General features: G+C 47.6%; 1 protein-coding gene across 7 annotated transcripts in view; it reads left to right on the plus strand.

Moving 5' to 3' along the window:
• The window catches only part of DYSF (dysferlin), a 221,544-nt gene that overhangs the window by 33,700 nt on the left and 174,472 nt on the right, over positions 1–13,372 (plus strand). For all 7 annotated transcript variants that reach the window (XM_063077909.1, XM_063077912.1, XM_063077914.1 and 4 more), the window contains exon 3: positions 838–929. In XM_063077909.1, coding sequence (XP_062933979.1) covers positions 838–929 — 92 coding nt within the window. The remainder of the gene's footprint in view (positions 1–837; positions 930–13,372) is intronic.

Below are 13,372 nucleotides of genomic sequence, written 5' to 3' on the forward strand. Positions count from 1 at the left end.
TCCTCAGTGGTGTCCTCGACGAGGGCTGGGCTGGGGGCCCAGCATGCCAATAAATCCTCCCGGCTCCAGGAACTTGGGAGGAGTGTTGGTGGCCTGGCCTGGTGGGTGAATGGAGACATGTCCTTGTGATGTGGGTGTGGCATAGAGAGGAGGGAGAGGCCTTTTGCCTCTGCTTCCCCAGCTCCAGCCAGCCAGTGAGAGGGTGTTGCTCTCTTGCCTGCTTCATCCCCTTCACACAGGCCGTTCTGCCTGCCCAAAGCTCACATCCTCCCCGCAACCCTCCCTGATTAACCAGGTCCTCCTCTGGCTCCTGCTGGTCTCTGCCCACTCTACCAATTCCCTACGTTTATGGCTGCTGTGTGGTCCTTTGGAAGCCCTGAGTGTCTTTTGTGAACAGGGTCGGGATGCACAGGGCAGCCTTAGCTCTGAGGAGGGGTGCGGGGCCTCTGGCTGGGCCTACTCAACATGGTGCTAACTCACGCTACCCACCAGGGGCCTGGCTTCTGGATGAGCACAATGATCGTGGTCCCCGAGGATCCTGCAGGGCCACCTGGCATTTTCTCAGCTGGGCTCCTGGCCTGGCTTGCTGTGGTTGGGTTTGAACTGAGCTATGAGAATCAGACCTCTTCCTCTCTTCTGCTGCCTTCATCTCTCACTGTCTCCTCTGAAGCTCTGGAATGCTGGTATTTCTCCATCCATCCATCCCCCTTTCCCCTCACCCACCCACTAGAATCATTCACGGATGCTTGCTCAGTGCTCTGGGGGCACAAAAATAAACCAGACACAGTCTCTTCTAGGGGGCCATAGGTTAAGATGCCTTTTTTCCTTTTCTTCCAGGGCTTTGAGTGGGACCTCAAGGGTGTCCCCCTGGACCAAGGCTCTGAGCTTCACGTGGTGGTCAAAGACCATGAGACGATGGGGAGGAACAGGTGAGGGGGCTAGAGGGGGGCTGGTGGCTTGAAGGTAAAGGTAGAGTCATGGTGGATGTAGACTCTAGAATTCGGGCCCCAGACAGCTGATGTTTCAGCTCAGCATTTATTGGGGGCCGCCTCTCGTGGGCCTGGCCTGGGGGCCAGTGGTGTGGAGAAGGCTGGCCACAGCCTCAGAAACTCGGCCATGGGTAATGCTGAGAGCTGCACAGGCTGCAGGGGAGGGCAGATGGGCTAGAATCAGTTGTCCACATGTGCCCCAGGGAGCAGCCAGGAGAAAGGTCCCTGTCTCCTGCTCCAGCAGGGAGGCTCCTGGGGGTGGGCTGGTGAGGACAGCAGCACACTCCAGGAGGCAGGCAGAATAAGCCAAGCACAACTGGCAGGGAGCTGTTGAGGAGAGGTGGGGCTGGAGGTGAGATTTGTGGTTTGGAGTCAGAATAGTAAGAGTGGGTAACACTGAGTGGACACCTTTCTATGGCAGGGGTTCTATTGAGTTATTTCATGTATATACTGGGGAGGGTTTCCAGGCAGGGCAAATAGCAGGAGTGAAGTTCTGGTGGCAAAAGCAGGCTCCCTCCAGGCAGGCCATGGGTCCTGTCTCTTGTCCTTGAGCTCCTGGGCCTCATATGGTGAGGAGGGGGGAGGGTGGTATGGGCAGGACAAACCCAGCTTGAAGGTTGAGGGCCTCTTGATTTGGATGTGGGTGAACTGGGAGACACAGCCTGTGAGGCTGCATAGTGACAGGGTAGGGGTTCAGTTGTCCCTGCTGGGCATAACAGGGTCCAGCTGTGTTGGGTGCTGCAGGGGTATGTATATGCTCCTGGTGTCATTTACTGAGGTCTAGGCGCAAGGATCAGGCATGAGCTTGCTGTTTTTTGAACCGCTCACAGGGGAGTCTTTGTTTGGGAACTGGGTCAGCTGGTGTCTGAGGCCTGAGGCCTGGCTATGTTATCCTGGAATGGGGGAAGAGAATGGGGAAGGAGGAGGATTCAGGAACCAAGGAAAGCCCAGTGAGGGTCTCAGGTTGCAAAACACCACCTGGAACGTTTGAAATCTTAAAAGCTTGGAAGAAAAACCATCTCTCTGTGGCTCTGCTGGCCATGGGTGCAGGGTGTGGGATGTGTGGGGAGGGTGGGACACTTTCACTCGGCCCTCCAAAGGTGGGGCTGCAAGGTGTGGGGCCCATGCCTACTGCCTCAGGTATCTGGAACTCATCTCATCCAGCTCTGGACCTCAGCAGCCTCCACCTGCCCAGGGGTGGGGATTGGAATCAGTTCAGGCTAAGCTACCTCTCAACACAGACCAGACACTTTGTGGAATATAAGGCAGCCTCTGACAAGCATGAATGGTGGACTCGCAGGCCAGGGAGAGAGCAACTCTGGCTGCTGGGCAGTCCTCGAAGGCTTCTTGGAGGAGGGCCACTCAGACTGACTTGGAGGCAGGGTAGGCTTTGGAGAGGGGAGAAGGGGAGGGTATTCCAGTGTGGGGGTTTGGAGTGCAGCTGGGCTCAGGCCTCACAGGTGGGACTCAGTCTCACAACATGTGCAGTCCAGAGAGAAGGGAGTGGTGGGGCTGGATTGGGAGGGGGCCTCCAAGACCAGGCCGAGGATAATAGCAAAACCACACAGCTGGCACTTACCAAAAGCTTAGCCAATCAGTTAGGTACCACTATTCTAGTCATCATCATTACAGATGGAGAAAGTGAGGCTCCGAGAGATTGGGCAATTTTCTCCAAGGCTAGTGATGGTGCAATTGTGATTGCAGAACAGGTCTTTGTGACATGCTCATAATACTGAACCTCTCAGAGGCTGCAGAAACCTCCGGAGGGTGCTGGGCCCTTCTGGAGAGTTCAGTTCCCCGATGACACTGGAAATGAGTTTACTGAGGCAGAGGTGGGACAGACTGATTACTGCAGGGCACACAGAGGACATGTGTGTTTCATTTCCACCATCATGTGCAGTATTTTTGAGGCCCCGTGGGGAGATTTCTAAGATCATGAAGGCAGCCTAAGAGCAGGGGCTGTGAATGTATTTTTGATCAATTCAAGGGCCAGGCTGGCCCTCAGGGTGAGCAGAGGGCTGTCCTGGCCTGTGTGTCAGAGATCACACAGGGGAAGGGGGCAGTAGGCATGGAACCTTGTCGCCCTCCCATTGGCCCCTGTGGATGTTCTTTAGTTCTTGGGGGGCAGCCAGCTCTCTGAAAACCAGTTCCCCTCATGACCAGTTCACTGCAGGGCCATTTGCTGGAAATCAGTTCCTCAAACATCAACTTGCTGAACAGCTAATTCACTAAACTTATTAATTTACCAGAAACATCTTCCTCATAGCTACTTGAACATAATTTTTTATTTTTTCTGAACAGTTGTCTCAACTTTGGATTTCTGGCAATTAAAAACTAAATTTTAATTAAATGAAATTGAAATTTAAACTTATATTTGTAAATATCTGAAGAATATCAGAGGCTACCAAAGCAACACTGTCAAGTGAGGAAGTGACAGAATTTTGGCTTCATATCAGGAGCAAATGGGGTACATGGCCTTAATGGCAGCTTGCTTGAACTTGTGGTGCCTGGGGGTAAGCCTGTCTGGAGCAGTGGGAGGGAGGACAGGGCACCCGTGCTACCAAACCGAGTAGGGTCTGTTTGTCCAGTGCCACAGAAAGCCAATCGCCCAAGTACGTGTCTTTGCAGCAGAGAAAGAAAGTTTAATTGCAAGGTGGTCGTTGTGAGAAGGTGGGAAACTAGCCTCTCAGACCCACCTTCCCCACCATGGGGAAGGTGATGTACTTATGGGTAACTGGTTAGGGGTGGTGTGAGGTGTGGGGGATCACAACTGGTCTGTGGGTTTGAAGGAATCCCTCAGTGATCTGTGCTGGGGCAGGCCGTCTGCATGTTCAGAAGATGGCAGAATCAAGAGGATCTGGAGGGGGAGCCCTAGCCCTCTGATGTCAAAGGTCAGACATTTGCACAGCCTCAGTAGGGATGTCTGTAGGCTCAGCCTGCCTAGCCCTGTTTGGATTGGGCCAAGCTACCCTCAACAATCCTGAAAAGAAACACAGTTCCTGACTTCCATGCCAGAGGCATTATCTTAAAGAGAAGATAGGAAGAAACAGAATGAGAGGTTAGTGATGGAAATTTGCTGAAAGAATGAGCAATTTTAACAAGGAATAAACTGTATCTGATAGCCATGGTTGCACTTGCATGAGAATTCTGTAATGTCCCATGCTTAGATCTCGAAGTACTTTCACCCTACACATGAAATGTGAGAAAAGAATCAGAGACTGGAAGCATTTAAAATTCTAAAACTGTAAAAATAAGAAACATACCAGGAAGTGACTAGGGCAACCATGTGACATTTTAAATTTTGAAAGAAAAGGAATTCAGTGAATTCAGTTCAATGAACATTTTAAGTTGAACACCTGCTCACTGCCTTTGAGTTTTCACTGTTTGGAAGTGATTCCAGGGGACACTCAGCTTCTGGCTGAGGCTCCTCCAAATCTGTTACCAAACCCAAGTCTGGCTGCCCGCCCCAAAATGAAAATAAACAACCCCAAAAGTCAAATGTTTTTAAAAATGGAAGTCAGCTTTTGTTCAGGAGTACTGGTGACCTGAGGAGAGATGTTAGGCTGACCAGTCTCTCCAGTAAACTTGAAGGAGGAAGGCCAGACTAAAGCTGTCTCAAAGACCCAGGTTTACTACAGGGTCTTTAAAGAGGGGGTTGAATGGAACGTGGGAAATAAGCATGAGGGAGGGGGACGTGAGCCGTGGGGGCTCCTTGCAAGGAGCTAGGTACAAGGTCTCCCCAAGGCTCCGTCTGGTTTCTGCTCCCATCTTTGCTGTTATCTCAGAGTCCTGCTGGAGGGGTGGAATCAGCATAGCTTTAATGATGTCTGCCTTGATTTCTCAGGGTCTAGATAGTAGGTGTCTTGTGGCAAGTTTGCAGCTTCACACTGGCCAGAAAACAACTTTATATTTATGTAAATAATGTCATCTTGCCCCATAACCAAGGTTTGAAATATTAAATAACCATAGGAAAAGAGGGAGAAATGCTTGCCAAGAAAAAAATTGTATCCTTTTAAAATCTTTTACCTCCCATGCAGTTTTAGGTCCCAACATGGCTTCAGTCCTGCTCACTCCAACGAAAGCAGTCAGGGACACGGCAGGTGTGATGGTGATTGTTGTCATCTGACTGTCCTCAGGCTTTTCTAGCTGGTGGGTTTCAGTGAGGTCCCCTGGGATCATCATGCAGCCACCCCCTTCACGTCTGTGAGTCCTGGGTGTGTCTTCCGTGAGCTCACTCACCACCTGTCCTCCCCGGGCAGCCTGCAAGCGAGATGGATCCCAAGCCCTCGGCGGTCGGTTGTCGTTAACTCTCTCAGTCTCCCTGTCTCTCGCCTCCTCTGCCTCTTCCTCACCTCTGTCCTCTGCCCCCATCTGCGTCTGGATTTCCCCTCCATGCCTGCCTCTTTAAGACTTACTTTGCTTCTTCTCCTTCCTGCCCTCCTCTCCTTCCACTCTTTCTCTCCTCCTTCTCTCCTCCCTGCTCAATCCCCACCTCCACTGTCCTTGCATTTCTGTGTCTTCCTTGATGACCACTGGTAGTTTGTGGGGGACCTCATTAGACCAGTCTGGCCTGCTGGCCCGGAGTGGGATCTCGGGGTGCCCTCCATGCCTCAGGCAGAGAACCTTGGGCTGGGAACCGCTTGTGGATTGCTTGGCAGCCTGCCCACCTCCAGAGGGGCAGCCCTGTGCCTGAGGGACCCCTGAGCCAACTTTGTGTGGATCAAGTCAGGTTTCAAATGCACATGAAAGGAAGCTTTGCTCCTACGGATGGAAGACACTCCTGCCAACCCAGCTGGAGTCCCTGGAACCCTGTCCCAGGCTGCATGGACAACTTCCCGTTTACTCTGGGCTTCTCAGAGAGAAGCTGGTGGGGAGATGACCTGCATCCCTGACCAGGTGTTTTGGCCACTGGGATGTTCAGCTCAGAGATTCTTAATCCAGACCATACAATAGAATCACCTGGGCAGCTTTTACACAGACTGGTGCCCGGGCCCCAGGCCGGAGCTCTGATTTAATTAGCTCAAGGCATGGTCTGTGCAGCCTCACTACCTCCCCAGGTGCCCCATGCTTCCATTGTGCAGCCTGGGCTGAGACCACTGATCTGGACTCCAGACCAGTGCTGCCCAATAGAACGTTCTGAGCTGATGGAAGTGTTCTGTCTGTGTTGGCTAGGGTATCTGAGGAACTGAATCTTAACTTTTATTTAATTTTAGTTAGTTAAATTGAAATAACTGCATGTAGCTAGTGGCTACTATATTGAACAGAGCAGCTCTAGATTTTTAGAACAATGTTCCAACCCTGGATGCATCTTAAAAAGACATGGGAGTTTTAAAAAATACAATGTCTGGGCTTCACAGCAAATTGATTAAACAGAAAACTCTGAAGTGGATTGCAGGTATCAGCACTTTTGGAAACTGCCCAAGGGAGGCCAGTGTTTACCCAGGGGAGAAGCCACTATGTGGGAGCAATGTGGGCCCTTCTGGAAGGAACTGCTGTCTTGTAATAGGTTCTGTATGTAATTATTGGTGAAATAATCACTATAACATAATAGTGGCTGAAACTGCACATAGTAAAATAGTTAAAGAAATGAAAAATAGACTGAAGAATCCTGTTGATAACTGCAAACGTTGACCTTGGAAAATCAGACTTAATAGAAATAATTCCATGAAAGAAAACTCAAAATGGCAGAAATCAATATTTGATAAAACTTGATGTGGACCAAAAAGTGTAAAAAAAAAAAATCTGTGAGCAAAATCTGTTGGGAAATTTAAGCAGAGAATCATTGTTCCCAATGAAAATAATTTTGATAAAATGAAAGTAAAGATGGTAAAAAAAAAAAAAAAAAAAGGGAACAGTTTAATTGCACTGAATAGAAAATGTATCAACACATTAATTTAGTTTGTTCTGGAAAATGCCTTTCCTGTGGAATTTAATAAACGTGGGTGTATTTTTTATTTAAATGTTTGGTAAATATAAACATGGAAGTAAAAATCTCCATGGGGTCAAAATATCTACCTGGCAAAACACCAGGGTCAAAATGATGTTCACTTTGACCCCAGTAACCCATTAGCCCCGAGGTAGGGGGACCAGATTCAACAAAGAAACATATAGGACACCTGCTTACGTTAGAATGTCCCAAATATTGCATGGGACATACTTATATTAAAATATTGTTCATCTGAAATACAAACTTAACTGGGTCCCCTCTATTTTATCTGGTGGCTCTATTCTCCTCCCATCAACCCAGAGTAGCTATGCACCCAGCCCCCTTACTTTAATCAAACACTATAGAAGGAGACCTAGATTTACAAGAAGAATCAGTTAGGAGGCACCTAATTTCCTTTGAAGAAGCTTTCCTTTAGGTGTTCGTAGTAGCATGTTCTTTGGGATAGTGTGATCCTCTCATGACCTTTTAGCAACCCGTTGGCTCTAGAAGTGGGGTGTTGAGGGGCCTCTCACTTACACGCAGACACTTGTCTGCCTCCACCCTTCCCCATGGTCTGAGCATCAGTCATGGCACCCACCACTGGCTGGGGCCCCAAGAGTCAGGTCAAGAACCTCTCTGAGCACTCATGCTCCTTCTCCAGCTTCCTCCATCAGCTGCTCCTCCTCCAGTCCACACACTGAGCTGGATGACCTAGTCCAGTGGAGTGTAGACTTTCAGAGGAGGTAGGGTCTAGCAGGTCACCTAAACTCCCCAAGCCTCGGTTTCTTCCATTCTTCAGAGTATTAAATCAAGTACCAAAGCACACCTAAGGGACCTGCCACAAAGGGGTGCTTCACAATGTTAGTCATCCCCTGCTGCCCTTCTGCTGCCCCAGTCGCTCCAAGTCTCACTGGTCCAGCCCTCTCCCATCGAAGGCTGCTCTCAGCCAGCTCTGGTTTGAAAAAGGACTAAATCATACTAATTCATAGGTGATAGCCTATGGCCTAATGTTTTGCTCTTTCTTTGGAACTTGGGGGTTGTTTCTTTATAGCTCAGACTCTGTGTAGAAAAAAAAGAGAAATGCTAATTGTGAGCATCCAGGCATGGTGGGTCTTCCTGACATAGGTGACTCTCTCCTGTAGGGCTGTCTTTGAGACTGGAGTAGGCCTCAGTGCCCCAGGGTGGAGGTGAGGGTGGCCTGGTTCCTCCTGTGACAGTGAGCTTAATCTGTTGAGAGAATGTGAGGGTTTCCAGGGAGGAGCTGGACCTGCATCTTAGTCCTCTAGGGTAGGAATGCATGGGAGATGGCAGAGGCTCCTGGGACAGGGCCTGGCCTCCCCCAGAAGTAGGCTGATGGAGATTGAGGGGTTCTGTCCTGGGTGGTCTAGGTTCTCCAGGCTGTCCACCCGAGCTGGGCGGGACAGGGATGGTAGCATGAGAATGAGAGTCAGGGGCTTTACTCAGGGACCCACTGTTAGGAGTGAATCCCAACCTGACACTGTCTATGACCTGGACCTCCCTGAACCTCTATTTCCTCATCAGGACAATGTCAATAAGAGTACCTATGTTGCAAGGTGCTTGTGGGTTTATTAATTTATTTTATTTGTTTTTAATTTTTTTTAAAAAGATGACTTGGAAGGGGATCTTAACCCTTGACTTGGTGTTGTCAGCCCCACGCTCTCCCAAGTGAGCTAACCGGCCATCCCTATATAGGGATCCGAACCCGTGGCCTTGATGTTATCAGCATCTCACTCTCGCAAGTGAGCCATGGCCAGTCCGGTTGGGTTTAAATGAGCTAATGTTTGCGTGTCGAATGCCTGCTCAGTGCTTGAAACACTGAAGGTGTTCAGTGTATGGTGGCTGTTGATGGTAGCAGGCGCACATAGATGAACATGCATAAACCACACAAGCGTGCACACGATACGTGCAGACCCCGTGTGGACACGTGGCTGTTCCTGAGTGTCCACTAACATATTGCATACATATATGCACGTACACTCTTTTATTTAAAAAAAGTAAATCCCTCCCAAAACACAAAAGTATAAAATTTTGAGTAATTTTTATAAGTAAGCTTCATTCTAAAAAAGTTATACAAGGGCCGAGCCCGTGGCGCACTCGGGAGAGTGCGGCGCCAAGAGCGCAGCGACACTCCCGCCCCGGGTTCGGATCCTATATAGGAATGGCCGGTGCACTCACTGGCTGAGTGCTGGTCACGAAAAAGACAAAAAAAAAAAAAAAAAATTAAAAAAAAATAAAAAAGTTGTACAAGAAAAAGTGCAGGTTCTCCCACCTTCCACCCATCCATTTCTTCCCTTCCCTCCAGAGATGCTCATTGTTAACAATTTGGTGCATATCTTTCTTGACTTTTCGTGTGCATTTGCAAGCATCTGTTTACATACATGCATGTGCATTTATTTATAAAAAAACGGAATTATGTTACACATATGGGTCTATATTTTGCTTTTTGTCGCTTCATCATGACCTTTTCCCAGGTCAGTATGTCACTTGACAGTATGTCTACCTCATTTTTAGATGGTTATGTGGTATGCTGCAGTGTGGGTGCACCGTAATTTACCCCACCGTACCCTTATTAACTGGTGTTTAGTTTCCTTCCAATTTCTTGCTCGCGAATGACTATCCAGTGAATATCTTTATCCAAATGTTTTTAATATTCTTATGCTATTTCTTCTTTAGGATGGGTCCTTAACAGTGAGATTACTGGATCAAAGTGTATACGTATATAACATTTTTGTAGATTCTGCCAAATTATTTTTCAAAAATTTCCTAATTGTGTCTACCAATATGTAAAAAAGTGCCTGCCAATCTTTTATTTTTTGCCAGTGTGATGGGAACCGGGGAAGGTATTTTGTAATTTGTGTTTCCTTGACCACTTGTAACGTTGACATCTTTTCACATGCTTATTGCACATTTGTATTTCTTCTTCTGGGAATTGCCTGTCCTTATATTTTGGGCCGCTTGTCTTTTTCTTATTAATTCATAGTAATTTTATGTGTTTGGGATTTTATTAGGAATATTAACCCTTGCCTTGGTCTTGTTATATTGTGGAGGGTATTTTTTTCTGTTTGTCACCTGTCTGTTGCTTTGTCATAGTGCACTCTCACACGGGAATGGGCACTCATACCGATGTGCATGTGTGCATGCAGGCATTTAAGCAGGCAGGTGGGCTGTCCGGTTAGCTCACTTGGTAAGAGCGTGGTGCTGACCTGATAACACCAAGGTCAAGGGTTCGGAGCCCTGTACTGGCGAGCCACCAACAAAACAAAACAAAAACAGGCAGAGCAGTGGTTGCTGTTGCTAGGAGTTGGGAAAAGCAGGCATCAGTTCAGCCTCTGGCTTTCAGCCAGTGGGTTTGCTGCCCCCTTTTCTGTAATCCCTGGGAGGCTGTTTTGCACAGGCCTATTTACAGTTCACTATCCCATTGTTCTCAGCAGGCTCAGAAACACTGATCATATCCTTATTTTCAAGGATTTTTACAACTATATTTTTCCCTGGATTCTATCCAGGACATCCCTAGGTTTCAGAATAATTTTTCTTTTGTTTTCCTCTGGACTGAAGTGGAAAACTATTTAGTTACCCTTGGGCAGCCCCTGGGGAATTAGATATTGGCGGGAAAGCTGCTGGAGCCTAGGCAGGCTCAGAGCTGTGGAATGTCCTGCTGTCCCTCATTTCCTGCCCTTTACTGCCAGGCACTCATGGCTGGGGGACCAAGGGTCTCTGCTCATGGAATTTCCTCCCAGGACTGGCTCTCTGACTTTCCTATGTGTCTGGCTCACTGAATCTGATGAGAGGAAGGTGCAGCTGAGTCAGCGATGAGTTGTAAAATATGTCATTTTAACTGACATGTCGTTTTCTTAGTTTCAAAGATGAAGAATTAGAAACTGACACACAATGACCCTTCTGAGCATTTTAAGAAAATCAATTCAAACTTATAGAAAACTTGCTAAAATATTACAAAGAGCATTCCTATACCTTTTGCTCAGATACACTTATTAACATTTTACTCCACTTGTCTTATTACAGTCTCTCTCTCTGTCTCCATAATTCCCTCCTCCTTTCTCCCTCTTCCTCTGTCTTCCATTTCAGGGTAAGTTATATTCATCATCTTTTATCCCTAAATACTTCAGTGTATATTTCTTAAGAGCAGGGATATTCCTTTACGTAACCACAGTACAGTTATCAACTTCAGTAAATTTAACATGGATACTGTGCTTTTATCTAATCTGCTGCTTGTACTCCAGTCCTCTCTACAGACCCCACGATGTTTTTATAGCACCCCTCCTTTTTCCCCCTCCCCCAATTACAGGATCTAGTCTAGGGTCCCATGTTGAATTTAGTCATATTTCCCTAGCCTCCTTTAATCTGGAACATTTCCACAGTCTTAGTCTTTTATGACATTTTTGAATAATACACGCACCTACTTTTTTTTTTTTTTTTTTAAATAGAGTATTCTTCATTTGGAGTTTGTCTATGTTTTCTCAGGATTAGATTCATGATTAGATTAGGTTTCTAATTCCTGGCCAGAAATTGCCTAAGTGATGTTGTGTCCATCTGGAGGCAAATGATATTCTTCACCGGGAATGTGAAGTCTGATCAGCTGGTTATGGTGTTATCTGATTTTTCCACTGTGTTTGTTGTTCTTTTTTCCTCCTTGAAATCTGTGAAGAGATGCTTTAAGACTGTGCGAATGTCCTGCTCCTCATCAAAATGTCTCTGTAGATTTAACATCCACAGCTGATTCTTGTCTGTCCCAGTCTTTCCCATTGTGGTCGTGAGCATATTTTCCATCTCCAGCGTTCCTTCCATGCAGTCTGGGCTGTGGGAGCCTTTCCTGCCAAAGCTCTCGTGGTCATAGTGGTGCCACTGTAACCTGTGCCATCACACCCTGATCCCTATCCTGTGCCCCAGTGACGCATTGCTTTCATCCGAGCCTCACCTCTCAGCCAGCTACATTCTCTCAGAGTTGACAGACCCCCAGGTCATCAGGTCAGGTGTCTCATCTCCTCCATCCCTGAAGGACAGTGCTTGAGTAAGGAAGAAGCCCATTCTGGGGCTGGGTTATTCTGTTAGAAAGTCCTTCCACAGAGCCAGTCTTTCTCCCTGAAATTTTGAGGGTCTTACTTCTATTCTACCATTAGGAATGACCAGAAAGAAATGAACTTCTTACATGTGACAGCACGTCAAGGCATGATCTAATGTGACCCTCACAGTAATTTGGTGGGATGGGAATGTGCAGAGAAGGAGAGAGGGTGAGTGTGGCAGGGAGGAAGGGAAGCAGCATCTTCCAAGCCCAGTCTGTGCTCCAGGCACACATGGGGGTGTTAGGTTCATGAGCTGAAATTTTACCAGAACCCCCTGAATTGTGCTTTCTTCCCAGCAGTGCAGGGCGGTTGTCCGTTTTGTTCTCAACAGAAGCCCCAGTGCCTGCAACAGTGCCTGACCCTGCTAGTGCTCACTACATACCTGCTGAAAGAGTAAACGACTTGCAGATGAGGAAACAGCCTCAGAAAGGTTGGGTAACTTGTGCCCAACTGCACAACTGTTGAGCGGCAGAGCTAGGTTACCACCCCAGATAGGATGACTTTGAGAACTCTTATCCGTTATCACTGAATGACAAATATTTATTTTTGGAAGATAGTTGAGAGGAAGAACATTTTCAAGGTGTTGCTATAGGTTGAAAGGTGTAGTTTGAAAACGTTGGTTTGGTGTGTGTGACACCCTGAGTTTGGTCACCCGGGGTTTCCTACGAACCTAACAGAACAGGAGCTGTGTGTCTTGCTGCCTTCCTGGGTCACTTTCTTCGGGGTATTTGGGGAAGCACCAGGATCAGTCAGGAGACTGAGAGAACAAGGGGACAATGCAGGCAAGAGCCTTTTTTGTGGTTTCTGCAGGGCGGATTGGGCTAGGCAGGGTAAGCAGATGCAGGACTGGCTAGGTTGAGTATTTCCAGTGGGCTCTGGGGTGCAGGGACTGTCCTTAGTTGTCTGGTACCTGGTCCTGGCGTGATTAGGACAGAGGACTATTGGTCCTGAGCATGGGAGCCTGATGAAGGAGTTGGAAGGTGTGGGCTCTGGATTGGCTGGTTTGCATATGAAAAGCCTGCTTGTGGCTGAGTCCCTTACTATCTCTAGGAACTGGCTAGCCCTGGGAGGAGCAGTGCTTCCAGGACCAACAAGGCCCCAGATGTCAAACCATCTGAAATACAGAAAATGAAAAGGTGTGATTAATACAGTTTGAAATTATATTTTTTTAAAAAATTGAATCAGATCAAATTTGTAGGCTGTGCTTCCCTTCCCATGGATGAAGCAAAACCAAGGACCTTTCTGTTTCTTTCATGATGTACTCAGGGGGCTCTGAGGTGTCCCTGAAGGGTTCAAAGCAAAGCCTTTCGAGTCAGGCTCTGCTGGCCTTGTCCTTTGTGTGAAATCAGGCAAATCAA

This window comes from Cynocephalus volans, chromosome 14 (genome assembly GCF_027409185.1).
Source record: "Cynocephalus volans isolate mCynVol1 chromosome 14, mCynVol1.pri, whole genome shotgun sequence".
NCBI classification, from domain to species: Eukaryota; Metazoa; Chordata; class Mammalia; order Dermoptera; family Cynocephalidae; genus Cynocephalus; species Cynocephalus volans.